A 26,318-nucleotide genomic window follows, 5' to 3' on the forward strand; every position below is an offset into this window, starting at 1 on the left:
ACACGAGGTTGCAGGAATGCATACATAACAACATCTTAAAACATTTGAAAGGCATTAGCAGTGTGTTAAAAGAAACAAATCATAATGTCCTCTCAGAAAGATCTGCTGCCCACTACACTTTCCTCCCCTGCATACATGTTCCGTAGAACAAAAAGCAGTAGAGATAGCACGGTGATATATTGCACCTTTTGGAAAGGCTTGAGATAACAGAACATGTGCTAATGGTTTACAAATAAAGGAAAGTCAAACATTTGGGCGTACGCTGCCATAAAAGGTGGATGAGTAGGTAAAATAGACAAACAGTGGGTGAAGGGATGTCACAGTGGTGCTGGTAGAGAGGTGATTATGGGATAAACGGAGCAGGATCTCACTCATCTTCATTTGCTTCAGTGCTGCAGTCAATGGACTTTGTTCTTCTGTGGAATGGGTGCAAAGCCGAGTGAATATGTTACCCAACTAGCTTGTTTATAAGTCATCCCTTTAAGCCTCACCGGGGAGGAGAGAGGGAGAGGAGGAGAAGGTAAAAGGGATGACTTGGAAAGAAGAGGAGGAAACGGCAACAGGAGAAAAACCAGAGGAGCAAGAACAAGCAAAACTAAGCAAAGTGAAACTGGGACCTTCCAACAACATATTTTTAAAAACGTTTTCAGTGCTGTGGTGCAGCAGCAGCAGGGATGTGGATGGATACCAAAGCAGAGGAGAAGGAGGCGAGCAGGAGTCGTGCCAGCCTTGGCCAACGTGTGTTGAACGGTCTGCTGTTCTTTACTGGGGATATGGAGCACTTAAATAAGTACATGCAAGGTAGGAAACATCTTGAACACAGGTTTAAAATTGTCTGACCTTTTAAGAAAATGTGTTCAGAAAATTGCATAATTCATCAAGTCTGAGTCTTCTCATAGGACTCTGATTAATTGCATAACTTTTTAAAAAGAGCAAGTTGCCAAACACTAGGAATGTGTTTAACTGCCAGAGTCATAAATACATGACATGCTGTGAAATGCTGATGTTGACATTAAAATATGCAGATGTAATCATCCCACAACTCCCACGGTGAGCGCTGCTGCACTCTTCCTCTACATAATCATCATTAAACTCTCATCTTGGTTCTTGTATTAAACCCTGTATTGCCATCAACAAATCCAACGGGGGAACATGGATTTGTTTGTTATTGTACTATGTGGTCTCAGAGGGAAACAAATGTGAATCTGTTTTCTTTCTGTGTCTACAGACAAAGTGTTTGGGCTGCTGCTAGCGGTGTGGGGCCTGAGAGGGGTGTCCAGGGTGATCCTAGCCAACAACCCGCTGAGTGGAGCTCTCATCCTGGCTGCTCTGTGCTGGGCCTCCCCCTGGCAGGCCCTGCTGGGGACTCTGGGAGTACTGACCTCCACGCTAGCAGCTGTTATCATGGGCCAAGACGGGTAAATGTAAACACAAGAAAAAAACATAGAAGCTTGTAAAAGTGTACATTATTGTTTGCAAATGTAATGAGCTGTGTATCTTAGAGCCACACGACATAACAATTGCCCTTTTAAAAAACCAAGCCCTCGTTATAAACCTGTCTGTTGCCCGGTAGCCGACCCTGTAACACAAGCCTATAATTTGCTCGACCTTCCGACAAAAGTTGATTGAGAGTTCTGCTTTAAATTCATGAGAATAACAGCTCCATGACTGAGAGCCCTCTGTTCCCCCGCACCCACTGCCGCCTGTTCTTATTTCATAAATATCCTAATATGTACAATAAGCCGCGAACAATATACTACATTATATAAGGTTTTTAAAGTATCTCAGTTAAGCTGGGGCTCCTAATGTTTAAAAATGTGACATGTTGAATTTATTCAGTTTCCCCCAGGGGCCTCAGCTCATTACAACTTTCTCTTCCTTTTCTCATGGGGACCATAAAAACGCTAATGTGGGTTTTAATCATGAAAACAATCTGATAACCATTTTTTATAAGTATAATGAATAAATGTTGTTAGCAATGCTATAATTCATTATTTCAACCATACATTTTTGCACATGATATTGTACTTTATATACTATCAGGGGCGGCAGGTAATGAATGACTAAGGCGGCTAAGCCCTCCCTAAATGATTGGTCCCTTTTCTATTGTGCACTCCTTATCTTTGTCTCACGAGCTGCATCGTGACTGTCAGTTATTGCCACAGATATTTCTGAAGTTCTATCATGTGCTCTGTGCCCGCAGCTAGCAGGATGTATGAGAAAGACGAGTGTATTTACATTTACGTGTATGTATGTTTACACAGAATCGGTTGGTGTCTCTGCATTACCATCGTAGCTTTAAATAATGATAAGCAAATAATTGTAAAACATCTTTCAACCTACAGTTAGATGGACCAAATAAGATTAACAATCTTACTATATACATTTTTTTTTGGGATGCTTTTCAAATGATTAATTAACCATCTAACAAGGATAATCATTCCTCAAACTCTTCATAATGTTTAGGGACGGTCAAAAACGAATGAACCATTGACAACTTATATCTCCTTCATCATTAATGTTTAAGATGATTTACAAAGGATTTGGTAATCATTAACACATATTCAATATAGTATATACAATGTTATGTGTGCCAACCAATTATAGCACTACTAATTATTGCTAAAGATTATTAATTGTAGTAACAGTTACATATTCATTACCTAATGTGACATTAACTTACAGTTGAGCATGTTTAAACAATCAGTTTTACAGACAGTAACTAACTTACTGTCACTGTGTTACACAAAATAGGAAATAATTGTGATAAGTGATTCCTCCTTTTCTGTGTGTGTGTGTGTGTGTGTGTGTGTGTGTGTGTGTGTGTGTGTGTGTGTGTGTGTGTGTGTGTGTGTGTGTGTGTGTGTGTGTGTGTGTGTGTGTGTGTGTGTGTGTGTGTGTGTGTGTGTGTGTGTGTGTGTGTGTGTGTGTGTGTGTGTTTGTCTGTAGTGCTGAGGTGTCAGGAGGTCTCCATGGGTTTAACGGCATGCTGGTGTCCATGCTGATGGGGGTGTTCAGCTCGGCTGGAGACTGGTACTGGTGGCTGCTGCTGCCCGCCTGCTTGGGCTCAGCTACATGGTGAGACACACACTCTCAACGGAAATTGTTTTAAACAAGTGACCGTCACCAGAGGACAATCTGGGTATAGAGTATGCCACAAGAGAATGAGCATAAAAAAACGATCTCCAGAAGTGTTCACTTAGAGCTGCTCTCTGAAGCGCCTCTTTAAAGTCTTTACACTGAGTGCAGACCAAGATTAAAAGACAAGCGATCAGAACATCTTAGCTCCACATATCACTTCTTGTGAAAGAAAGAAGTGGCATGATTTGTTATTATTTTCTTTCACATATGACAGTAAACTAAATATCTAATGCTGTGAAGGATTAGAAAAATTATTTGTAATAACATTTCCTAAAATATAATGGATATTTTCCTTTTCATTATTTTTGAGACAATATGGAGAAGACAAATGACATTTACATAATTATTAGTGGTACTGTAGGTAGGGTGTTTTTATTTAAATGTAGTCCTCATATTTAATTATATATTAATCTTATTTATGAAGATTTTGCCGATTTGTTCTGCCAGAGCAGTTGTGAGACACAATAAGTAACAGTATGTGAGTAATGGACACCAACAGGGAATCTATGTTGGCAGGCCTCTGTATTTATTGTCAATATGAACACCATACAAGTCTACAAAAATCACCCAAACGAGGTCATTTCATTAAAACTGACCTCCACCCTCTCACCCCCCATCCAGTGTGTTTCTGTTCAGCGGTCTCGCCCCGCTGTTGGACCGCTGGGACTTGCCTGTCGCGGTGTTTCCCTTCAACATCGTCATCGTTCTCTACCTCCTTTGTACCGGCCCGTACAACCCCTACTTCCCGCACCACCCGGCTACACATGCAGGGCCGATGGAGATCAACGCCACTGAGCTCATGGCAGTGGAGGTGAGGCGATCCAATGTTAGTTTGATTAAATAGTTGTTTAAAGGCTTCTTACACAGAAGAATAGAGGTTGCTGTTTAAAAGCAAAGTCTACAATCTAGATTTGTTTTCTTTGTGCTGGGTTAACTTTATCAATGGCAAAAAGAAGGATTAGTTTTGTATTACAATGTCAAGTCTTAAAAACACACGTTCTTTGAGGGGGTTTAACAAAAACACTGAAAAACGGAACCCAGACATCTGACTTGAAATCACCAGTGCTGTTGTTCCGTAATCTCAGTGAAATGTAGGAACACGGTATACACACGTAACCAACTGTGGAAATCTGAAAAGCTTGCAACTTCACAGTCAGCCAGATCATTGACCTTCACAACAACAAAAGTATACCATCCCAGCAGACCTGAAGCGTCTGGGGAGCCCCCAAGAAAGCCTGACCACATTCGATAAATACATGAGAAAAAACTAAAGGGTATGACCATCGTGCAAGTTTTCACTGTGACAAGTGGTAGTTTGCAGAGCTTTGAACAGTGATTTTCACCACGGCCCGCCTCCCGAGCCTCAGAGCTGTCTAGCTGTCCTCTGTGGGGGTCCTGTTGATACTGAAGTCACTCTGTGCAGAGGCCCACAGTCAAGCACACCAACATTATAATTTATGTAACCCATGAGATCATTTTTTTCTTATGTTTTGATTTTGAAATTTCCCCCAAGAAATACAGGTGTATAAAATTGTAAGTCTCTCCCATTTGTATAGTGAAATAAATATTTCTCCTAAATCTTTTTAATATTATAATTTGTGGCTTGCACATCTCTGCCCAACTACTGGGCTGCAGGGTTCAATAATCTGTCACAGGTATCGAGCCTAATGCCATTACTGCTGGCAACCCTCAGCTGCCTCTGCCTATAGGCTCAGAGCGAATCTGATAACCTTTGTAACATTATTGGCAACACTTATAATACTAAACAGATGGGAATCACCATCACCACTTTCCCTCAGTCTTAAGAATTGTTCAATAATTTACAGCTGGAAAGAAAGAATTGAAAGGCTCCTCCAGGAAGTCAAATATATCTGAGGTTATTATGTGTTAGATGTGGTGTGTTATATAACCAAGCCAACAGTTTGTGTTGTTGTAGTTGTAATGTGTTGTATTTTGTTTTGCTAATGTGACAGTCAACCACAACCAATTTTTCATTCTTCTCAATTTGTGTTTAAAAACCAATAAACAAATTTCATAAAAAACTTAGATTAGAAGTTTTAAAGGGAACTGATAGCAGTGACATGTAAATATGGATGATAGTAAAACTTTTCTGTGTGTCTGCTATGTTGCAGTGAACAAGTTAGGAGCACAATATGCAAAGGATCAGCCAGCAATGACTCACCAGTTACCTAGCAACAGTTACTGATGAAGTTCCTGTTCGGAAATTGTAATAAGCCGTTAATAAACTGTTTTAATTAGCAATTCATGATGATTAAAAACTCACAGTGGAGGTTAGGCTGTTTCAGGAAGTCATTTTTTCCAGTTTCTGTGGACTGAGATTGTGCAGCAGGGAGAAGAAAACCTACTGGCTAAACCTATGCCACTGAAAGTCACTTTGAATAAATACCCTGTAAAGCAAAGAAACAGTTTGCTTAGACCACCAAAGTGCAATGAAATGCAGTCGCCTTGAATTGCTTCTCACAAGACTTTGGCAACAAACCGAGACTCTAAGCAGCTGCTGCTTTAGATCTCTGTGAGCCAGCTGGCATCTCAATGCTCCAGGAGCAACTGAAATGCAATCTTCATGCTTCTGTTTGGAAACAGGCACACCTGATTATGTGATACGAATCGGAAAAGCGCCATCTTCTTACAAATGTATCGAGTGCACATAAGGATTGCATTTGTGTATATGTATTGTGTATGACTACTTACAGTTCAATAGTATTTGATGTGGACAACAAAACCAAATGCAGATGCAACACATGTTGTACTTTCTCAAACATATATATAAATGTGTAACGGATAAGGTTATGGGTGTGAGTCCTTCTGTATCTCATACAGATCGATAGTGATCGGGCCACAATATGATTCGATTTTCGACTCAGTTCCCTGTGCTTGGTGTGGAAAATGATAGCATGAAAGCGTAAAGTGTTTGTATAAGTGAACTGATTGCAATACTGTAATCACACAAAGGCAAACTTGGGAGAAAATGTATCATTTGTTAATGCTAAACTAGCACAACAAGAGACATTTGACTTTTAACATCTTTGAATTCTTCTCAGTGACTTAGAGTTTAACGAGTAACAGTTATATTTAATACTGGTATTTTGTGTGATTTGTCTCCAAATGACACAATAGTGCTTGACACAACCTTAACTTACAGTAGATGTAGGATAAGTATCCATTGGACGCAACACCAATCTTTAAAAAACTAAATCGGATGGAGGAATTAATCAATCGTTCAGAAAATACCAAATATATAATAGATCCCCTACACGATATTGTAGATGGAAATAATGGATGGAATACCTAACTAGACACGTAAGGAGGTTTGGTGGTTGTTTGTGTGTTTCTGAATCGAGGCACGGTAATTGCCAGGAGAGCTGAAGGATGGGATGTGTATCTTTGCACACAAGGATCAGCGAACTGCCTGTGAAGTTGTCTAAATTAGATTAGATATGCTGACAAAATCCCCTCGGTGCTGTTACGGTTCCTGGAGTCAAGATTTACACCAGGTTCTATTAACAAGCATCGCGCCCCGTGGCACAGTATGTCCCTGACACTAGATGATTACTTTTTCACAGTTTTTCAGGCCAGGAGAGATGTTTTCTCTCTGTTTCCTCCTATATAACACAGTCTCTCCCTCATTTCTTCTTCTTCACTCATTCGTCTGTCCCTCCCCTTTTTAAATGCTCCATTTTCATTTCAGAAATTCCCTTTGGTTTGCTTCTTGGGAGATCTGAAATCTCAAAATCTTCTTTTTATCTCTCCGCCCCTCTCCTCCCCATCTCCCCAGTCTCTATCCATGTCCCTGCTCTGCATTTCAAATCTCATTCCTCTCTAACTTGCTACATCTTTCATCATCACTTTCAATAGCCTTTGTTTTTTGGAATCCTTCTTTGAACCTCAATTCACTTTAGAATAAAAAAACTAGTGTTTGTGTAACCACATTTCCAAGGACAGCACATAAAGTCATTTCGTTTTGTTACAGTCCTTGACGTGAAACAATCGTCTTTTATTTCCTGTTTTCTTTTCTATTGCTCTCCCTCCTTTACTTCCACCGTCTCTGTTTCCTCCTTCCTTCTCTGCTCCTCTCCTCCTTCCTCTGTCTCTCTGGGGATGTGGATGACGTGGATCCTATTTATATTTAATGTCTCCAGCTCTCTCTGCTGAGGCTCTGGCTGCACTACCACAACAGCGTATTTAATCCTTCCCCACACAAACACGCACCAACCTACACACACGGGTGCACACACAGAGGGTATGCACAAAGAGTTGTGTCGAAGAGATATAATTAAACTGCATTTATGACTTGTAAATATCAGCGACTGGCAGGTGCACCCATCCTGTCGCCATGGAAACTCTTCACACTTTACTGGCTGTTGGGAATGCAGCGTGTGTTTGTTTACTGGGTGTGGAGAAGAGAGGCTGGTTTTGACTGGAAAAGAGCTGCTCATATTTTATAATTATGTTTTCATAAGTGTGCTCTTGGGATTTAATACTTGTTTTAAAATGATTTCCAATATGCTTCAACTCATCTCAAAATCTCCTTTTGACTTGTGTTCCTGGTGCAGGTACTGCGTGGCATCCCTCTGGGTGTGGGTCAGATCTTTGCCTGTGGGGCTCTGGGGCCCTCGCTCCTCATCCTGGGGGCCGTCCTGCTCTACTCCCCCCTGCTGGCCGCCCACGCTCTGCTGGGATCAGCAGTAGGAACGTTGGCTGGTGAGTCTCCATCTGTGTGTTTGCATGTGTGTGTGGGAGTAGTGGGAGCATTAGCAACATGGGAACAGTATATTATTGTTTTATAGGTCATACTGTGCATGATAATGGCACATTACAAGCAGAAAAGCTTCAATTCTTTCTTCTGGTTTAACCCTGAATTCCTACTATAGTTGGTACTTTTATCTTATATCGTTTTTACTTGTCAAGGTCTCAGTATGGGCCTTTTCAGTGCCATTATCTCTTGTATCACACTCATCCTTGGTTCTTTGCTAACAGGGAAAGCTCCAACATTTCACACATAAATGTCATTGTACTAGTCATAGGGAGTTACTCTGTGAAAACAGTTGTGTAATAATGTCCTTTGTGGCTCTGGAGGAGATTATTTTGAGAAAAGAACCCCTGATGATATAATCAGTTATGTCAGCTTGGGCACAAAGACAACATTTATAACAAAAAGCCTTAAGTTGTTTGTGTATGCACCATAGACTGTATGGTATGCACACAGGAAGGATGTGACAAAATATTGTGTTATGTCACATAAAGGTAGGAACCAGTGTTACTAGCGCCTGCTCTGTTTAAGTAGGGGTGTCGCCGTACTGATGATCACCTTGGTTTTTGATCATGTAATATTGATATAACAACATTTTGGGAATAGAAGGGCCTTAGAATGCAGAGTGCAGACAGAAAACAACATGGAGAGTAGGGATGCTCCGATCAGGGTTTTTGGGGCAGATCACCGGAATCAGAATCGGCCGATACCGATCCGATCATAGGGTGGGTGGGGGCTATGGGGATCTTCCATTTAAAGTGATGTTTAAAACTCAGTTAATGGGACTCATTTGTATATTGCTTCAGTTTATAATCGTAACAGATTGAAAAGTTCAGATTCATTTTTCAATAAATAACGCGCTTCCACAAACAACATACAACATAATTATTGCATTCAAATTAAGTACATTATTCAAGTTTACATTAATTTTGGATAATAACACTGGAGAAATGAGCGGAAGCTCTCTCCCTCTCTCCCTCTCTCTCCCTCTCTCCCTCTCTCTCCCTCTCTCCCTCTCTCCCTCTCTCCCTCTCTCCCTCTCTCCCTCTCTCCCTCTCTCCCTCGCTCCCTCTCTCCCTCTCTCCCTCCCCTGACAGCCTGTCAGTATCTCATGCAGCTCACTGATCCAGTGATGAGTGACCCGACAGTGAAGAATAAACACATTTATAACTAGTTTAGCTTGTTCCAGAGGTAGATAAAATAGCTAAGTGTGTTAGGTCTAACTCTTAGTGTGTGTTTTGCTCCTTGATCCGGTAGAGCTGCAGGTAATCCTGATCTCTCTCCCTTCAAAAAACTGCCAGACTGGTGAAGCCATTCGGCGAGCTTTGACAGAGAAAAGTCTCATGTATTTCGCGTCATCTGATCGGCTCTCCTGATCGCCTTTCTTGAGAGCACCGATCACACTATTAAGATCGATCGGAGCATCCCTAATGGAGAGAGTTGCAAACGGACTCACACAGTGTTGACATTTCGGTTTGTCGGCAGCTCGACCCCTAAACCGCAGGGGCGCCCTCATTGTGTCCTTTAATTAATCTGTCCCTTGTGAGTTCCCCAACTTGAAAAATCCCACAGCTGACTTTGGCTGAGAAGAGTACACCTTTAACAGAGCCAGTTTCATCTCACACAAAGAAAACTAGAGCACCAGGCTGTGGAACATGAAGGCTCAAAACATTAGGGCAACATCATATCATAATGGCTGAACAACCCAACAATTCAAATCCAAACTTAGTTTGAAAGTTAAACACAATTACTTGATGATTTTTCATTGCACCCTCACCATTTTCTATGGTATATTTAAGTAATAGTAAACAAAACATAAGTAATATAACTATAAATATATATATACAGACTACCAGTACTTGGTTGCTGACACCTCATTCTGCTAGTGAGGCTGCTTAAGCCATACCTTTGCCCAAAGCACAAAGCAATATCATTAACTCGTCTGCTCTGCTGCTCTGCTCTTTGGTAGCAGTGTGTACTTAGCATTTATTAAACAATCAGTCAGGACTTCAAGTAGATTGCAGGCTCAGGTGCCTGCATGGCAAATGTTGAATTACTGTGTGTTTCAACAAGCTTAAATGCAGGTAAGGATGTATTAGACCCCTCTGGCAGTAAGGCTTTAGGACAGACAGCAGCCATTGAAAACATTGAAAAGAGACAAAGCAAGTAGCCGGGCACTGATAGGCAAACACACCAGTCTGTGGCTGTGTACATCACTGTGACTCTATTCAGAGAGAAAGACTTTGAAGACTTCAGCCCCCTGCTTCCGTCTGCTGCTTAGAGTACCACACAGTGTCCTAAAATCAAATCAATCAAATCAAGTTTTATTTATATAGCACATTTATAAACGATTTTTGGTCGAGCCAAAGTGCTGTACATATAATAAAAATAGCCTACAGTAGAGACACTTTACAGCAAATACAACAGCACAGATTGTTCAGAATATCAGTATGAGAAAAACGACACCCTCTATCCTTAGACCCTCACATCGTACAAGGAAAAACTTCCAGAGAAACCCCACAGTTTGAGGGGAAAAAATGGGAGAAACCTCAGGGAGAGCAACAGAGGAGGGATCCCTCTCCCAGGACGGACAGACGTGCAATAGATGCCGTGTGTAAATCGAAGAGATAATACATTTTACAGCATATAGACAGAATGTTAGGAAATGCATGTGTCTGTAATAAGAAGATGAATCCACGAGGATGTCAGCTACAATCCTGAGGAAGCCATCAGGGAAGCAGCATGACGAGACCCAAGGCAGGACCCAGAGACAGGTTCAGCCACGACCCGAAGTCCACGACTTAATCCAGAACTCAGGATAGAGGATCCAAGACACAGGACTACAGCAAGAGGATCAGCCTCGACTCCGGATCCCGGCGTAGATATAGATACAAAACAAGACAAAAGATTTGGCTGGGTTAATCGGAACAAGAGAATACACAGACACAGACAGAGAGGGAAAAGGTCATTGGATAAAGGTTATTCTTGATAACCCTCTAGAAAGATCTCATGAACTTCCCCACTCAATCTATCAAGACCCGAGCAGTTCTATTAGAAGTCCAAGGTAAAGGCACAGGCCGGCGCATATCGCTCATGGAATCCCTCACCATATGAACTCTGACCCCTCAAGTGTACAAGTGAAGAGACACCATGTGTCAGCTCCTTTTAGAATAGAATTTATTCTCTTCTCAGAGAAACAAGGGTATGAAAATAATAGCCAGAAAACAGAGGAAGAGAGGCAGAACGTGACTACGTAAATGCACTCTCCTAAATATTAAACGAGTAAGAGGTGAAGAAACACAAAGCCAGAAATTCAAAAGAAAAGGCACCATCATGCTTCCCCTTAGAATAGGGTGGAAATTATGAAGACCCAAATTATAAAGAGGGGACATGGGATACTAGTGAAGAGGGACAACAGTGAAAAAGCCCAACGTATCCAACGTACTAGCACTCTCCAAAGAGACAGAAAGTCAAAGTATACGCCGAGAGGCACAACGTGACTACGTAAATGCACTCTCCCGTATAAATTAGTTCAAGGGAAAGGGGGTGAAAAACTAAACTAATCAAAAGAAGGAAGTAGAGAGGCCTAAATGCCCTCTCCTAGATTCAGTTAAAGGAAAGAACTGGGGAACAAACAAGTACAGGAGGAAAGGCCCAACGAGTCAACGTCAACACACTCTCCTAGAATAGTTCAAGGTAAACGGGGTAGGAAGAATATAGTAAGAAACAGCTGAAAAGGCGTCCAAGAACGCTTTCCCTCTAGTCCAGGGTGAAAATGTAGGATAAGAAAAACAGAGATAGAGAGCACAACAACCTATCTCTTCGTCAGATGCGCTCCCCCGCCTGGATAAGCGGATAAAACACTTTGTTGTGTGTGTGTGTGTGTCTATGTGTGTGATTGTAGCTATGAGTCATACTGTAAAAGGTGGAGTGGGGGTGAGCATGCACACTGCTGCAATAACAACAACAGCGGAGATGTGATCAGAGAGATGGGACTGTAATGAGAATGTGTCGGCAACAACAACGTGAACGGGAAACGAGCAACGTAGCGAACACGGTGTTTACTGCTGCCATTTGTATATTCTCTATATTTCTCTTTATTTTCATGTTTTTCCATGTTTTCTCCAGTGAGAAAGCCCAAATTAAGTCTTTTAGAGCCTTTATTGATCTTGAAAAGCTCCACCATAGTTTAATGTTTTTCATTTGGACACTTGTAATTCGGGGTAATTCATGCTGCTGTTTGCTTTTCATCGAATACCGAAGAACACAGGGCATATGAAATGAAGTCTGGCTCCATTGTTCTGGTTGCCTGTGTTGATTTAGCTCTTTATATGTCGGAAGAATAAGGCTTACAATATTCTATACCAGGTCTGCGACTAACAATTATTTGTATTATTGATTATTTTTGCATTAGTGTCTTTATTGATGCTCTGCGCTTTTAGAATAGCATTCCAAGTGTCATTGCTTTTGTCTCATTCATCTCCACCTTTGGTCCTGTTCTCGTCAGATTAATAATTTCTTTGAAGGATAAAGCTGTGGTAAGACAGACGGAGGATGTTTTAGAGATGTGTGGCTCCCTGACGATAATCACCATGGCTCTCTATGAGTAATCGGCCTCATCACCTCTTAATGCTGCCTACTTCAACTGTGAGAATAACCGAGGGATACATTATTATAGATAGGCCATGTTTAGAGCTGTCATTCACAGCAGTGTGGTGTAAACTATAACCACAAGGGGTTTCCAGAGGAGGAGAACAGGGGCTGTGTGTAGGCCACAGCCTCCACCTCTCCATTTATTGGAGAATAATTCTAGAAATGCTTTATAGTGGGATCAAATACAGGAGAGAGTGAGGCTGTGGAGTCCGATGTGTGACATAAAGGGAACTTTTCCAGTGAGCTGCTCACATCTGCCTCTCGGGTTTGATTTATTCTTGCGATGATGATTTTGTTTATGCAAAAAGTATTCTACGTGCACATTGGTGTTTATTTATGACCTGTATTACATGGCAAAGTTGTAATACAACAAACCATATCATCTTAATTATACATAACAGGCCTTAAAGGCACAACAAGTAGGATTTGTCTGTTGTGCTTCATAATATCAACCCTTGGAAAACTTGAAAATTCAAAGATTGATTGTGATTTATGTTTAAATATCTGCAAAGTTAGTGAATTAAGCTGTACTTTTGGTCAAATAACTTGCAAATCTCCCAAACGATCTATCTATTGCCATCATCGGGTCTATATATCACATTTTGTATTTCTAGATGTAGACGGTCTGCCTCAGATCTACTCTGCTTAGTACTCAATGGCAAATGTAAGAATGCTAATATAAGTCAGTTACCATGGCAAACCTTAACCAATTCATCAAGATGTTGTCATTGTGATTGTGACATCATGCTGATATTAGCATTTAGCTTAGGCACCACCTTGCTTTAATACAGCCTCATAAAGCCTCTAGCATGGCTGTAGACTGTTAGTCATCTCAACATCAACTCAACCCTGTACAGTTAAATAGACATTTTATAGAGTAGGATTTAATGTCTAGGAGAAAGAAATATAAAAAAGGACAAACATAAAGGAGACAAAGAAACTGCCATGTAGAAAAAGGCCAATAACAACATCTGAGATCTGGCCAGTGCTGAAAAATGAGCCCACATCCAGAGCAATCCATTCAGCTGCCTCCACAAACTGTTTCCCCCCCTCCAAGGCCTCAAAGGACAGAATGATTGATTCACCAGCTGAATAAAGACTGAAGTCTAAGATGCAAAGTTAGCTATTAAACACGAACACTGGAAAACCACACGGGTTCATATGCATTTCATTTCAGTTCATTCCCACCTTTAGCCCTGTCCTCCAGTCTGCAGCTAGTCTCTGTGGTTGGATGCAGGAAGCATCTGGAAAAGAGGAGAGGGATATTGGGTTTGATATGATGAGAGCTCTCTGGCTCATTCTATTACCATAGACAATTTCACAGTGGGACTCACCCACATGCACCTACATTAACATACGCACATATTAAAACAACTGTAACAAAATGTATTATCCTCTGAGCCCTCCCTCCCACATAGCCATTAGTCTTTGACGACACCCTTTATGTGCGGAGCAGAGTGAGACGGTGGGATGAAGGAAGCAAGGAAGGAAGAGAGGGAATGATAAATAAAGAGGGGGATGGTTATAATGAACAGGAAGATAGACAGGAAGATAATGAAGTGTGGAATGAGGAAAAGACGGGATGAGTGCAGAGGGAACGTTTAAAGGCAAAGAGGATAGCTGAGAGGGGGAAGAGGAAGAGGATGGCACATTAACCCAGAGTGAGGAGGCAGGATGGGTGTGGTCAGTCTGCTTCAGGACCAGAATGCTAATCTGCTGCACACAGTGCCTGGTGTAATAAGGAAACCAATCAGAGCACAGCCATAGGGCTGTTTATCTGCAGAAGAGATTTCAAAATGACCTGCTTCTGCAGAAGAAATCTTTGGCAAACCCTGCAGTATTAATACAGCAGCAATGGCTAACTACATTTATGATAACTTACATTTGTTCATTTAAGTCAGGGGTGCCCACACTTTTTCAGCTTGGGAGCTATTTTTAAAATGACCACGCCCAAATGATCTACCTACAGGGCCGCCCCTGCCCAATCTGTGTCGTGAGCCCGTATGGCACAATACAACTCAGACTGGCTTACCTGTACGTCAATCAAGTGGCAAATGCCATAGTAAGGATGGATGATAGGCTAACTTTCTTTTTTCTTTTTTTTTTCAATGCCATGCGATATACCCACACTACCCTCCAAACAATGACTTAAATCGACGTATTGGGCACCCCTGATTTAAGTAATTGTATCTTATGTTAGGCACCAATGGTAACGCATTATAGTTTAACTGCTATGCATTCAAGCGTTTTAAATGAGTTTGGAACGGCTTACTCAAACAAAATGTTAGAATTAGCATAAACGCTAATGAGAAATGTAAGTTGCAACCAGGCTACTGAGCAAGAATTATTATTTCCTATTTCCGAGGAGCACATTCAGCTTAGCAAACATGTTTTTATTACTCATATTTGTCAAAAAAGCAACAACATTCCTGCTGTAGGGTTCATACCCCACCAACGTGAGTACTGTTCATATTATTAAACAGTTGGTAAGCAGTTGATTTCTTTCTGGTGGGGGTTCAGGACATATGGCCTCTGCGTCGCTGGGTGTTGTCAGGTGAAACAATCTTCCAAACATTAACCAGAGAGGGCGAATCTATCTATTGTTGCATTATGCTGCTTCCTGGCCTTTGCAGCTGATCTCAGTGGCCTCACTCGTTCTGATGACATCGCTATGGCCCCTCGTGTGGGTTTAGAAACAGTGCTGCTGCTGCTGCTGCCGCCTCTCTGTGCAGAGAGTGCATATATCTTCAGCTTCACAGCGTTTGTTTTGTACGAACATGAGACATTGACCCACCAAACACATCAATATTCTGCAGCACTACTCGCCAGACTGGATGAATGAATCAGGACTGAAACATGTAATACATAAAACGAGCATCAATACTTTATTTGTCATTTTAAAGGCTTTTTAAAATGTTCTTCTGGTTCATTCCATCCCACTTGTCACAAGACTATTTTATTTTATAAAGCAATTTCTCCAGTTTCAAGTTAAATGTACACAAACGTGATATCAGTGTTGTCTTTGAAGGTGTCAGATGCTTCAGGGTGTTTACTACCACTTCATGTAATAACCCTGTTGCTACAAATGTTCCTCCTCTTGGTCACCTGCTGGTCTTCCGCCTCATATTTCTGTCTTTATTGATTCCCTCAAACCTAACCCAACAGCCCATCTGAAATTGAGTTGGGAGCAGGAATTTAGTGAAGACATGAGGGACCTTATTCTGACCTAGTCTACTCTGAAATAGGAGTTAGTAAGTGAGGATGGGTTTGTAGTTTGTTTATGTGTCTTTTGAAGGTTTGTACTATGTAGAATAAATAAAAAATACATGAGCAATACAAATACACATAAGTAGTTTACTAAAATTAAGGAAATAAATATGCAACTTAAAGGTCTCCATATATGTTTTGTTATTCTGTGTGATCTCCACCAAATCTTTGTCTTTCTCTCATGTCGTCTACAGTTCCAGACTTAGATTGTTTCCTGTAGGTCAACTCAGGCTCCCTACAGAGGAGACAGAAGGGCTCGTTAGGACTTCCCCTGCCCAGCTGACTCACCAACATCACATGACTTCTGGCTTAACACGGCCTTTTCCAAAATGGAATAAAAATAGAAATACAAGAGACGAACCAGACAAATCATATTTCAGCTCCTCCCTAGTGGTGCATCATATCCTGGAAACACGATTACACTAAGACTTCAAACTAATATCTATTAGCAGGCTTTTCATCAAAATACGTAAGCAGAGATTTTTCCGTGTAAGACCAGATATTAATATTCCTTATTTGTAGTTATGAGGTAATGGAAGGGCAACCATACAACTGTATGTGTCGAGCGTCACCAAGTGGATGATTCTAGGCCAGCAGATTCAACAGATAAGTGACTCACTGTTTCTGTGATTATATATGTAGAGGTTTAATTCTCTGTGTGTGTGTGTGTGTGTGTGTGTGTGTGTGTGTGTGTGTGTGTGTGTGTGTGTGTGTGTGTGTGTGTGTGTGTGTGTGTGTGTGTGTGTGTGTGTGTGTGTGTGTGTGTGTGTGTGTGTGTGTGTGTGTGTGTGTGTGTGTGTGTGTGTGTGAGACAGGGTTATCCATGGCCGTGCGTCATGAGTCTCTCTACTCTGGTCTGTCGGGCTTTAATGGAGCTCTGGGCTGCATGGCTGTTGGAGGACTCTTCTTCACCTTCAACTGGAGGACGCATCTCTATGCCATCGCCAGCGGTGACACACAAGCACACACACACACACACACACACACACACACACACACACACACACACACACACACACACACACACACACACACACACACACACACACACACACACACACACACTGTTGCTATCTTTTGTCCAACGTTTCAATGTGTAGCATAGGCAACAGCTTTTTTTGAAAAGCAGTTTTTTACAGGAAAACTAGTAGATATACATATATCCACTAGATACATTTTCTAATCATAGCTACTTCAGATGCGTCAAACCTTTCTTGTGGTTTCAGGAATATTTAAACAATATGTATGACTTTATCTTTTTGCTTTAGTTGTCTTGTCATAAGTATTCTGCCACAGGAGGGCGACAGACACGAACATGATGATATAATCTGAGTAGTCTCTGTCCATGGTGCTGAGAAAACACAAATGCAATACACTGCATATTAAATACACAACAATAGGACAGGATTGCTCAAAGTAACACTATTTTTTTTAATCTAATTAATTTAAATGCTTTCAATAAGTAATTTTGACGAATTTATAAATTAAGAGCATTATCAGTTCCTCTGGTTTTTACTATTTATAGGTACGTGTTCGAGTAAAATACAAATAAAATAGATTTTGTTCTATAAACTAATGACAACATTTTTCGGTGTGGGAATTCAACAAACACTGCAATGAAATAGCTACCAAAGTCTCTTAACTGTTTCCAGATCTGTATGTATATTTCACATCTTTCGAGAATTAATAATGGTATTTAATGCAGCCACATAGCGATGGCACTGTCTGTGAAACTAGAGAATTGCATACTAAAACATTCACCTTCATCCTTTTTTTTTTTTAAATCTCAACATTGTTCATCCAATCAAACAAGACTAATGTACCTGAGTTCCTAATTGTAGAATACATACAGTTTACATGTGACGCATGTGTGAATGGTATGTTTTTGCAAGTTGATGTAATTAGACTGAGTCATCACTTATGGCATTGCGACTCCTCTCAGTAAATCATGACCTCAATGCTCTGCTGCTTATCAATAAGATGCTGAGTCATGCCTTCTAAAGAAAGTAAAGGGTTCTAGCCATTAATAACTACAGAAAGTCAAAACATGTTCTTAAACTAAAAATGATCACATGATATCCAGCCTGCCCATTGTACCATAAAGGGACTGTGTTCCCATACATATGTCCTCTTCACTGTCATGCTATGCCTTAAAGTCCTTTGGTAATTGTCTGTGTCTCAAATGGTTGGAACTGGTTAATCATTGTGTCACTACAAAGCCTGATTTAATTGGGCTATTTAGACCGGGCTTTCCTGTGCCCCTCTGAATACATGAATACAGACAAACCCATTTACAGCTCATCTGAAATTGCAGCTGTAGCACCGTGGACATTAGTGCTGATGGTTTTGGCAGGGAGGTGATCTGCTCACATTAGGTCATTTGCTCTTAATTGGAGCTTTCAGTTTGAATCGACAGAGCCAACCTCTGTACCTGCTGCAGCAGATGTCAGCGAGCCAGAGAGTGAGACTGTTGCAGATATATTTAGCCTAATTTATTCTCCTCTGCACGCAGCTTTCCTCTCTGCATATGCTGACATCGCTCTGAGTAATCTTTTGGGAACGGTGAGTACACTCAGTTCCAGCCACGTGTGCATAAAGCACTGACACTGAGAGACCTTGGATATTTCATTCTTTTTTTAAAAAGCCTAGGAGAATGAAAAAAAAAAAAAAGGAGGATGAAAACAGCATTAAACTACAAGTGCTCTTTCTTTCTTGGCTAAAAGGCAATTTGTAATATAATGTATTGCTACATTACTTCAAGAACACTTGAGTTTCTAACCAGTGTTTCAACAAATGATTCATTAAGATAAATCCATTAAACAGCAGTTTTACATAAAATAATTGTAACACCAAATAATTGATATTATTGTAATTTTAAAACCATGTATCTGAATGTATTTGTTCTGCATTTGCCTGATATTAAAATACAAAATTCTGTGATTATAGTTTTATCATTTTTAAGTAAGAAGGTCCAAGTAGAAGTCTGACTCTAGTATAAACTACAAATACTTTCCCTCTCTCATCCCCTAGGTTGGTCTCCCAGCATGCAGTTGGGCAGCTACTATGATAGCCACACTGATGTTGCTGCTCACCGGCAGTTTATCAACGTACCGCATCCCCATGGGTCAGGTGATGTCCCCTGAACACAACCTGCGCTCCCGCAAACAATGGAAAGCTGGGAAAACCGCAGAAGGGGAGAGCACTAATGTGTAACGTATTGTATCAGTACTAAGTACACGATGGATGGATTTTCGGACGGGTTGGACCATAGAATATGCATTTTTATTATAAATGTTACAAATATATATATTTATACAGTATATATGTTCTTAGAAAACATTGCCATTCATCATAGTAACACATTTTGTCCACAAAGTGGCAGTGTTCAGCAACTAGATTCTGAAAATGTTGGGTACATATAAACCTCTGTATTGAAGTTAAACTATTTTTATAAAATATATATAACAATTCTTTCCAAGTTTTGCTACTTGTGTTATTCCATTATGCCAGTTTTAACTCACCACATTGCATACAAAGCCAAAGAAACAGCCAATTTGAAGGGAAATAAATCTTTTAATAGGCATGAAATTAACAAGTCGGTTCAATAAAATCAATCGTTTTTAAGCGTAAATAAAAACACAGACTGAATTCAACAGTAATTGTTTTTTCACCCCTTCATTACGCTGCATAGACATACATAGAACTCCACTGGGACTCAATGTAGAAATAGACGTAAACATGTATCTGAATGCAGGCAGACGGTGAGACAAGTACACGTGATGTTGTTATGAAACAGAAAGAGTGGTGAGCTGTTTAGGCCAAGAAGAAGCCATTATTATTATCATTATAGTTATTATTTTAATTAATGTTATTAATACATTGAAATCTCCTTAAATGAAAAAGTGAAGGTGTTAATTGTGAGACTTTTCACAGTACTCCTTTTTGCCTGTGGAGATGATTATTTCCCAAAAACATCTACATTCCCAAACACACACACAAGTCCCCATCAACACACAAAGCATCCACACCAGCCTAATGTAAACAACAAAACTAAATCATATTTAAAGATTATTAAAAAGATTCACAAGTGAAGTGACATACTTCCACAATAAGGTTTTCTAAGAATGTTCTTTGAATCATGCATTTCTGTCTCAGTGCTTTTCAGGATTTCTTTATCTACATCATTATTGGGTCTTCATTATTTGATCATGATCTACCTCACAGACAATGGTGATGTAATGAGACGAAACATACAAAAGTGCCTCTCAGTCTGTGATTGATCAAGCATGATAATATTAATTAAAAAAAAGTAGAAATATAAATACGTGCACAAATAGTACTTGTGTCCTTGAAGCTGCTTTACAAAAAATGAACATTCGTAGTTGTATGTACTTTCAGTTGAAGGTTTGATTGTGAGTGCTTTTGTGCTTCTTTAATATGACTGTGTGTTTGTGTGTGTACGCTTGTGTTCATTATGGGTCAGAATAAAGGCAGTCTATCACTAACACACACTCACCATGCACAAAGTACACATGTATGCACCAGACACACTCACTGGTGATGCATTCTGAAGTTAGGGAAGTATATGATATATCCAATTAACCTCAGGGTTTATATGTGTGTGTGTGTGTGTGTGTGTGTGTGTGTGTGTGTGTGTGTGTGTGTGTGTGTGTTTTATTCACAATCTGAACTTGTTTTGTTGTTTTTCTGATGAATGTGAGCCTGCATGCATTTGCTTTTTGGCTGTAAAAGCTCAATAAACATCTTCATTAATGGCGCCATGTTAAAGCCTGTTATTGTTGATGTCAGTATACACGTAATCTTACGTTACAGCCACACAATGTTGAGTTTTTTCATGCATGTAAACATTCATCTATACTAGTCGAGTGTAAACAACAGTGACGCTGTGCCTGGGTCAGTCTGTTAGACTCTATTTAACCAACAGGACAGCAGCTAGGAAACAACATCCTGACTATTAAAGAAAAAGGCTATCTCTTATGAACAAAGGGAGCGGAGCACCAGATCCACGGCGGCAGCTTAACTTTGGTTTTACAAGAGGGGAGGAGTCCCAATCATCTTGAAGAAGCAGTTAGAAACACCATCACCTTTCTTGCTGGGAGTTACAAACAGTAACTGGTGTGACCAACTGCTGGTGTTCATAGGCTTTTAGACCTTATGTGGAGAAAACACCAACGCAACAAAGAAGATGTGTTCAATTGTATAGCTGAGTGTGCTAAACAAAGACATTTATAGCTTTTTTTCAAGTTTTCCAACAAATGTTCCTAGTCGATAGGTGATTGTTTAAATCATTCAGACATCCCATGCCTTACAATGTAATGAGTGGTTTCTTCCATTCACTTTCAAGAACATGGAGCCAGTCATTTTACCGACAAACAGACCTAAGAAACAGACCAATCACTGAGCCAATATCCTGGAGGAGCTGTAGCTGCTGTGATCTGCTGCTCTGCTCCCAGAGTTCTCACACTATCCTGGCGTTGACTTCCTTCAAACTTGACTAAGTCTTGTAATCCGTAGCCAGGACGTGGAAGATTAGCAATGCTCTGCTGAAGTTTTAAACTCAAAGCTTATTTTATAGTTTGTAAATCCTTCAAAAATCTCCATTCATCCCCATTACCGCTGCCACAGACTCCAAGATTGTCCCTTTTTTTTCTTCTCTTGACTTTGAAATACACACCCTTCCTCCTCTATGCTGTACTGAATGTACTGTGTTGTAACATTGTATTGTGTGTAAGTGCCTCTGTGTATCAGCTGTATGTCTGCAGATCTCTAGGTGTGTGTGTGTGTGTGTTCAGAGCAGCCTCCCTAGCACCACCCCCTCTCTGCTCCTGGCCTCTCCCCTGAGGATCTCCAGGAAGCCCAGTTTGGTCAAGAACTCCAGCCTCTGACGGTCTGTCGGCTGCACCTCGCAGAACACACCCTGAGAACCTACACACACACACAGAAGGAAGAAGCAGGCAGATACATGAAGGTATTTCTCTACATCTGCACACAAAGACAAGCCTTAACATAACGTACCTCAAGTGATACATATAAAACATTGTACCAGTAAAGACTGAGGATAAAAAGCATAATTTCCTCCTTTATTGTCTCACTTGAGAGCCTATTCTTATAAGCTAGCCGCCTGTCTACTAACCAAAGCATGAATCTACCGCTAGAATCCCAAAGAAGAAGAAACCCCAATGTTAGCGATATGATAGAGGAAGGATTATAGGTATTATACGAAAAGTCATAATGGGCAACAATCAGAAATGCTCTGGTAGGCAGCGATGCAGTGTATATTTCTGGGACTTTTATCGTGAAAAGGAAAGGGTGACCTGAAGGGGGAGAGAATTGCATTATAGGCAGCCAATCTAAACACTCAGGTGTCACATAGAATGTAGAATTTTGAAGTATCAAGTGTAAAAATCTTAGGTAAAGCAAAACTGTAATTTCTATGATTAAAGCAAACACACACACATAGAATGACTGACCCCCTGTCCTGTCTTACCGTTGGCCTTGAGAGCAGTTAGCATGGCGGTGAGCAGAGTCCGGCTGACGCTGACGTCCACCAGCTCCGGCAGGGCGTCCAGGCGCAACTGAGAGGGGAAGTGAAAGAGGAGGGACTCGGGGTACTCCCCCTGGTCCTCCTCCATCAGCTGGATCAAGTCCTACACAGAGGAGAACAGGAACACAGTTCTCACAATGTGATGCTGATGGCAGTTAACATTGTCTGATTCAACGAGAATCTTTGGCCTTTTTTACTTGTTGGTGCTTGTTTGATGAAGGAGGGTAGTGGCTAGAGTACTTCTATGTGTTTCCAACAGCTGCCACTAGATGGTACTAATGTGCAATATTGAATATGATTGCACCTTTTAATAAGTAATTAGATGGAAATTATCCCTCAACAAAAAAATGATTGATCAGACGACAGTATATATATCTAAATAAATAAAAGCAGTATACTCGCACATAAGTGGATATTGGAACCCTGTTGTGTGCAATCTATTTATTTGTTTATCTCAAAAGTATAAAAGACAGGCCATGCTGATGACCTTCAGACACCTGTGGCTGCAGTATGAATCATATTCATCCAAAGTGTGTCTGTCAGTGTGTGCCGTGACGCACAAAGTGGGCAGATAAGTCTTCCACAGATGTCGGGCTGAGTCACCACCGGCTCTGTTTGGCTCTTTGCCTAAATTACTCAACTGTTTTTCACAGTAAACAACAGCAATGCTGTAATCCAATCTCCTTCCATTTTTGACAAAGAAACTACTAAAGTGCCCAATTTTCACAATTGTGCAATCTGCAAATAGTCCAAAAGTTAGTGTATATTTAAAAAATTAAAATGGATGTAACAACTTGCATGTTTTTATCTAAACAAACATGCTGCTTAGTCCATATTTGACTAAGTGTCTTAAATTAATGACTTAGTATCTCAAAAATATGAATAAGTTGAGTCCTGTTTGTGTGTGTATGTACTGTATTTATGTATTTTGTTTAGTTGACCTGTGTGTGCCATCCTCTTCTCAGTGGGATGTTTTCCTACTGAGTGATCATCCACATGGTCTAACTGCAGGTCTAAACATTTGTGTGCATAATGTGACCTGTGTGTGTCTGTAACACTCCTGTGCCATTCAGACTGACAGAAAATGGTTGAAAAAAGGGTGTTTAAGGAATCTCCTCTTCCAAATATTCACCTGTGGGTTGGGGTGTGTGTTGCCCCCTTTAGTTGGGTATTTGTCCCTCATGGCCGGCATCCAGCTGGCCTGGCACCGCTTGGCAAACATGCGGACATCCAAGATGCCCAACACACAGCCACACACACCCAGCTCATCCTCCAGGATGAAGCAGTACTCCGGGGACAACACCAGGCACGGCCCGAGACATCTGTAGAAACGAAGAGACAGAAACACATGTGAGTATCAAATATGGTCAATCTTAATTGGGCAAAGCAATAGACTCTTTCTTTCTCTTCACCACACACCTGTCTCCTATCACATCTGGGTGAAGAGCACTGGACTCTTGGACACCCTGAGTCCTCAGGTGGAGTTGGCGCACCATCCGATACAACTCCAACTACACACACACACACACACACACACACACACACACACACACACACACACACACACACACACACACACACACACACACACACACCACACACACACACACACACACACACACAACAACAACAACAAACAAATCACTTAATATTACATAATTTTGAGAGATGGATGTGGTTCTTGTCCCAGACTATTGTGTTGACAATGACCCAACAATCTACAGGTGGTTGAATAATCAGTCTCCTTTCATTTGCAATGATTCTCCATAAAAGGATCCTACTTTGGATCTGATAGAAATTCCATAAATCTTCCATGACTTTGTCAGAGTGTATGCATGAGGTAAAATCTTTTTCCTCCCTGCTTTACTTTTCATTCTTTTTTCAGCTTGGGTTTTGAACAAAATATTCCACGACCTTTTACACCTTTTTTATGAATGATCCTGGCATTATGTGTGAAACTTCTCCTACCTTGTCCTTGCTGTGATAAGGCCTGATGTTATAGAGACGAGAGGTGGGGAAGAGAGGAGGAGGATGAGTGAAGAGTTCATTGCTGCTGCCTATTGGGAGAAGCATCTACACGCACACAAAGAAAAACACAGATATCAGGCAGTTATAAGATAATTAAAACATATCGTTTATGATTTAAAACATGAACATGCCTCATGCACAATATAAAAACAAGAGGGTTAATTCAAAAAACATATGGAAAATGAAATATAATACAAGCACACCCTACCTGCACCTCCCCAGACACGCCCCCTTTAAACGCCCATGGTTCTGATTCAACTCCCAGTAGGTCCGCCCCTGGGGTCTTCCCACACACTACCACAGACACAAAATAATAGTCAGGTGATATCACGTGCCAATGAAATACTTATACGGAGAAACATGGCACACTTAACTCAGCTTTAAATATTCATGCCAGCATAAAAATGTAATTATTTTTACAACACTGCATCTCCTCAAAAGATGCTGGAATAAACGTTTTTTTCCCGTTTTTATTCTCATTAATATTTGAAGCATAACTGTTTGCTTAGTCATCACTGCACCATCATTTGCTATGGCTGAAAAATAATAATTAAATACGGGGTTGAAAATAATGATTTATGCATCAAATGCTACCTTTACCTATTACTTTCAGGCAAAGATGGTGGACATATATGGCGTAATGGTCATCTACTCTACTCACAGTGAAAGCAGTTCTTCCAGGTGCCCAAGGCGGAGCTGTCACTCAACACTCGCCCATCTGAGGGAGAGAGGTGAGTTGGTGGGGTTAGATTATACAGTAGTATAGTATGGCATATTCATTATTCAAACAAAAATACAAGAGCATAAAGCAAAAAACATGTAAAACACATGTTATTATGTATGCCCATAGTTTCCTGCCTCTTTTGATACTCACCCAGCCAGCATATGAAGGCTTTAGCCACCAGAGCTGTGTTCCTCAGGTCCCACACGTAGGGGTAAAGGTCATAGAGCACCGCCCTGTTGGCTCCCCCCACCACGCTGCAGTGAAGCTGTGCTATGTCCTCACACAGGGACAAGACCCTAGAGGACCGACCACGCCACTCATCGATCTGAAGACGAAAATACCTTTAATAATCATGCACAATTTAAACATCAACAGGATATTTGCACAGAACACACACTGACCTTCTGAGGCGCTGTCTTCTTGCTGTTGGCACTGACCAGGTGGCAGTTTGCTTTCAGCCAGCTCAGGTCCTGCAGCAGTTTCTGTCCCGACAGGCCATACTCGTGGGGCAGGTAATAAAGACCCACCAGCAGCCGCACCTGGGACTCACTCAGGAGGCCCTTCCCACCACCAAGCCCCCACCCCTGGGCCTTTTGCCCCCTGCCTCCCCCTGAGGGTGCTCCAGGCCTGGGTCCTTGGGGCTGGTTTGATCTCTTCTTCTCCCCCTCTGTCTCCACCTTGACCTTAGTGGGTGAGGACGGAGGCGAGCTGGAGTTCAGAGGGAAAACAGGAAGCCTGTCCACGAGGGTGGGGGGGCAGTCGGATCGGTCTGGAGTTTTACAGCGAGGTGTTTGAGCAGAGGAACGCTGGTCTGCTCGGCTGCTCTGCCGACCTGAAATCATTCAGAAAAAAGCAGCCTTTGTGGTTAGAATAATGCAGTTCATTTATTGCAGTTTGGTTCAAATCCAATCAAATGTCAACTCACACAGACACATACTGTATACAGGCACATTCCCATATTATGGTTATCTACCTGCTTGTAGTGGTTGGTTGAGTTCCTCCATCCAATCATGTAGTGCAGCAGACAGCGCTCTATCAGGACAGTATTCACACTCTTCATCTAAAACATAAATAACACTGTGTTATTATATATATGAGGATACTTAGTTAGTTATAAAAAACTCTTACATTCCTTTGCACAGTCTGTGATGTTCAATTCATTTCTGTTG

General features: G+C 41.0%; 2 protein-coding genes across 4 annotated transcripts in view; one reads left to right on the forward strand and one right to left on the reverse strand.

Annotated features, from left to right (window-relative positions):
* Positions 1–19,473, forward strand: si:dkey-183c6.7 (urea transporter 1). Of its 3 annotated transcripts, XM_034217830.1 has the most exons (8): positions 3–801; positions 1,229–1,418; positions 2,950–3,078; positions 3,763–3,952; positions 7,716–7,863; positions 16,648–16,782; positions 18,345–18,394; positions 18,863–19,473. In XM_034217830.1, exons 1-8 carry the CDS (start codon positions 675–677, stop codon positions 19,043–19,045), a joined length of 1,152 nt encoding a protein of 383 aa, XP_034073721.1. In that variant the 5' UTR covers positions 3–674; the 3' UTR covers positions 19,046–19,473. The 3 variants fall into 3 exon arrangements, with proteins under 3 accessions (XP_034073722.1, XP_034073721.1, XP_034073723.1); XM_034217831.1 differs by lacking the exon at positions 16,648–16,782 and having other exon boundaries at positions 1–801; XM_034217832.1 differs by lacking the exons at positions 16,648–16,782; positions 18,345–18,394; positions 18,863–19,473 and adding an exon at positions 16,027–16,494.
* si:dkey-183c6.8 (protein O-GlcNAcase) overlaps positions 19,386–26,318 on the reverse strand; it is a 14,805-nt gene continuing 7,872 nt past the window's right edge. Inside the window, 10 exon segments of the mRNA XM_034217825.1 lie at positions 19,386–21,778; positions 22,341–22,500; positions 23,530–23,719; positions 23,817–23,908; positions 24,366–24,470; positions 24,634–24,719; positions 25,087–25,143; positions 25,300–25,474; positions 25,551–25,981; positions 26,123–26,209. Coding sequence (XP_034073716.1) covers positions 21,642–21,778; positions 22,341–22,500; positions 23,530–23,719; positions 23,817–23,908; positions 24,366–24,470; positions 24,634–24,719; positions 25,087–25,143; positions 25,300–25,474; positions 25,551–25,981; positions 26,123–26,209 — 1,520 coding nt within the window. The 3' untranslated portion in view covers positions 19,386–21,641.

Source organism: Gymnodraco acuticeps, unplaced genomic scaffold, assembly GCF_902827175.1.
Source record: "Gymnodraco acuticeps unplaced genomic scaffold, fGymAcu1.1, whole genome shotgun sequence".
Lineage (NCBI taxonomy): Eukaryota > Metazoa > Chordata > Actinopteri > Perciformes > Bathydraconidae > Gymnodraco > Gymnodraco acuticeps.

Coding starts and splice junctions, on each gene's coding strand:
- si:dkey-183c6.7 (XM_034217830.1), top strand. CDS start 675: ATGTGGATGGATACCAAAGCAGAGGAGAAGGAGGCGAGCAGGAGTCGT. Junction 3,953..7,715: donor CTGAGCTCATGGCAGTGGAG/GTGAGGCGATCC, acceptor TTCCTGGTGCAG/GTACTGCGTGGCATCCCTCT. Junction 16,783..18,344: donor TCTCTATGCCATCGCCAGCG/GTGACACACAAG, acceptor CTCTGCACGCAG/CTTTCCTCTCTGCATATGCT.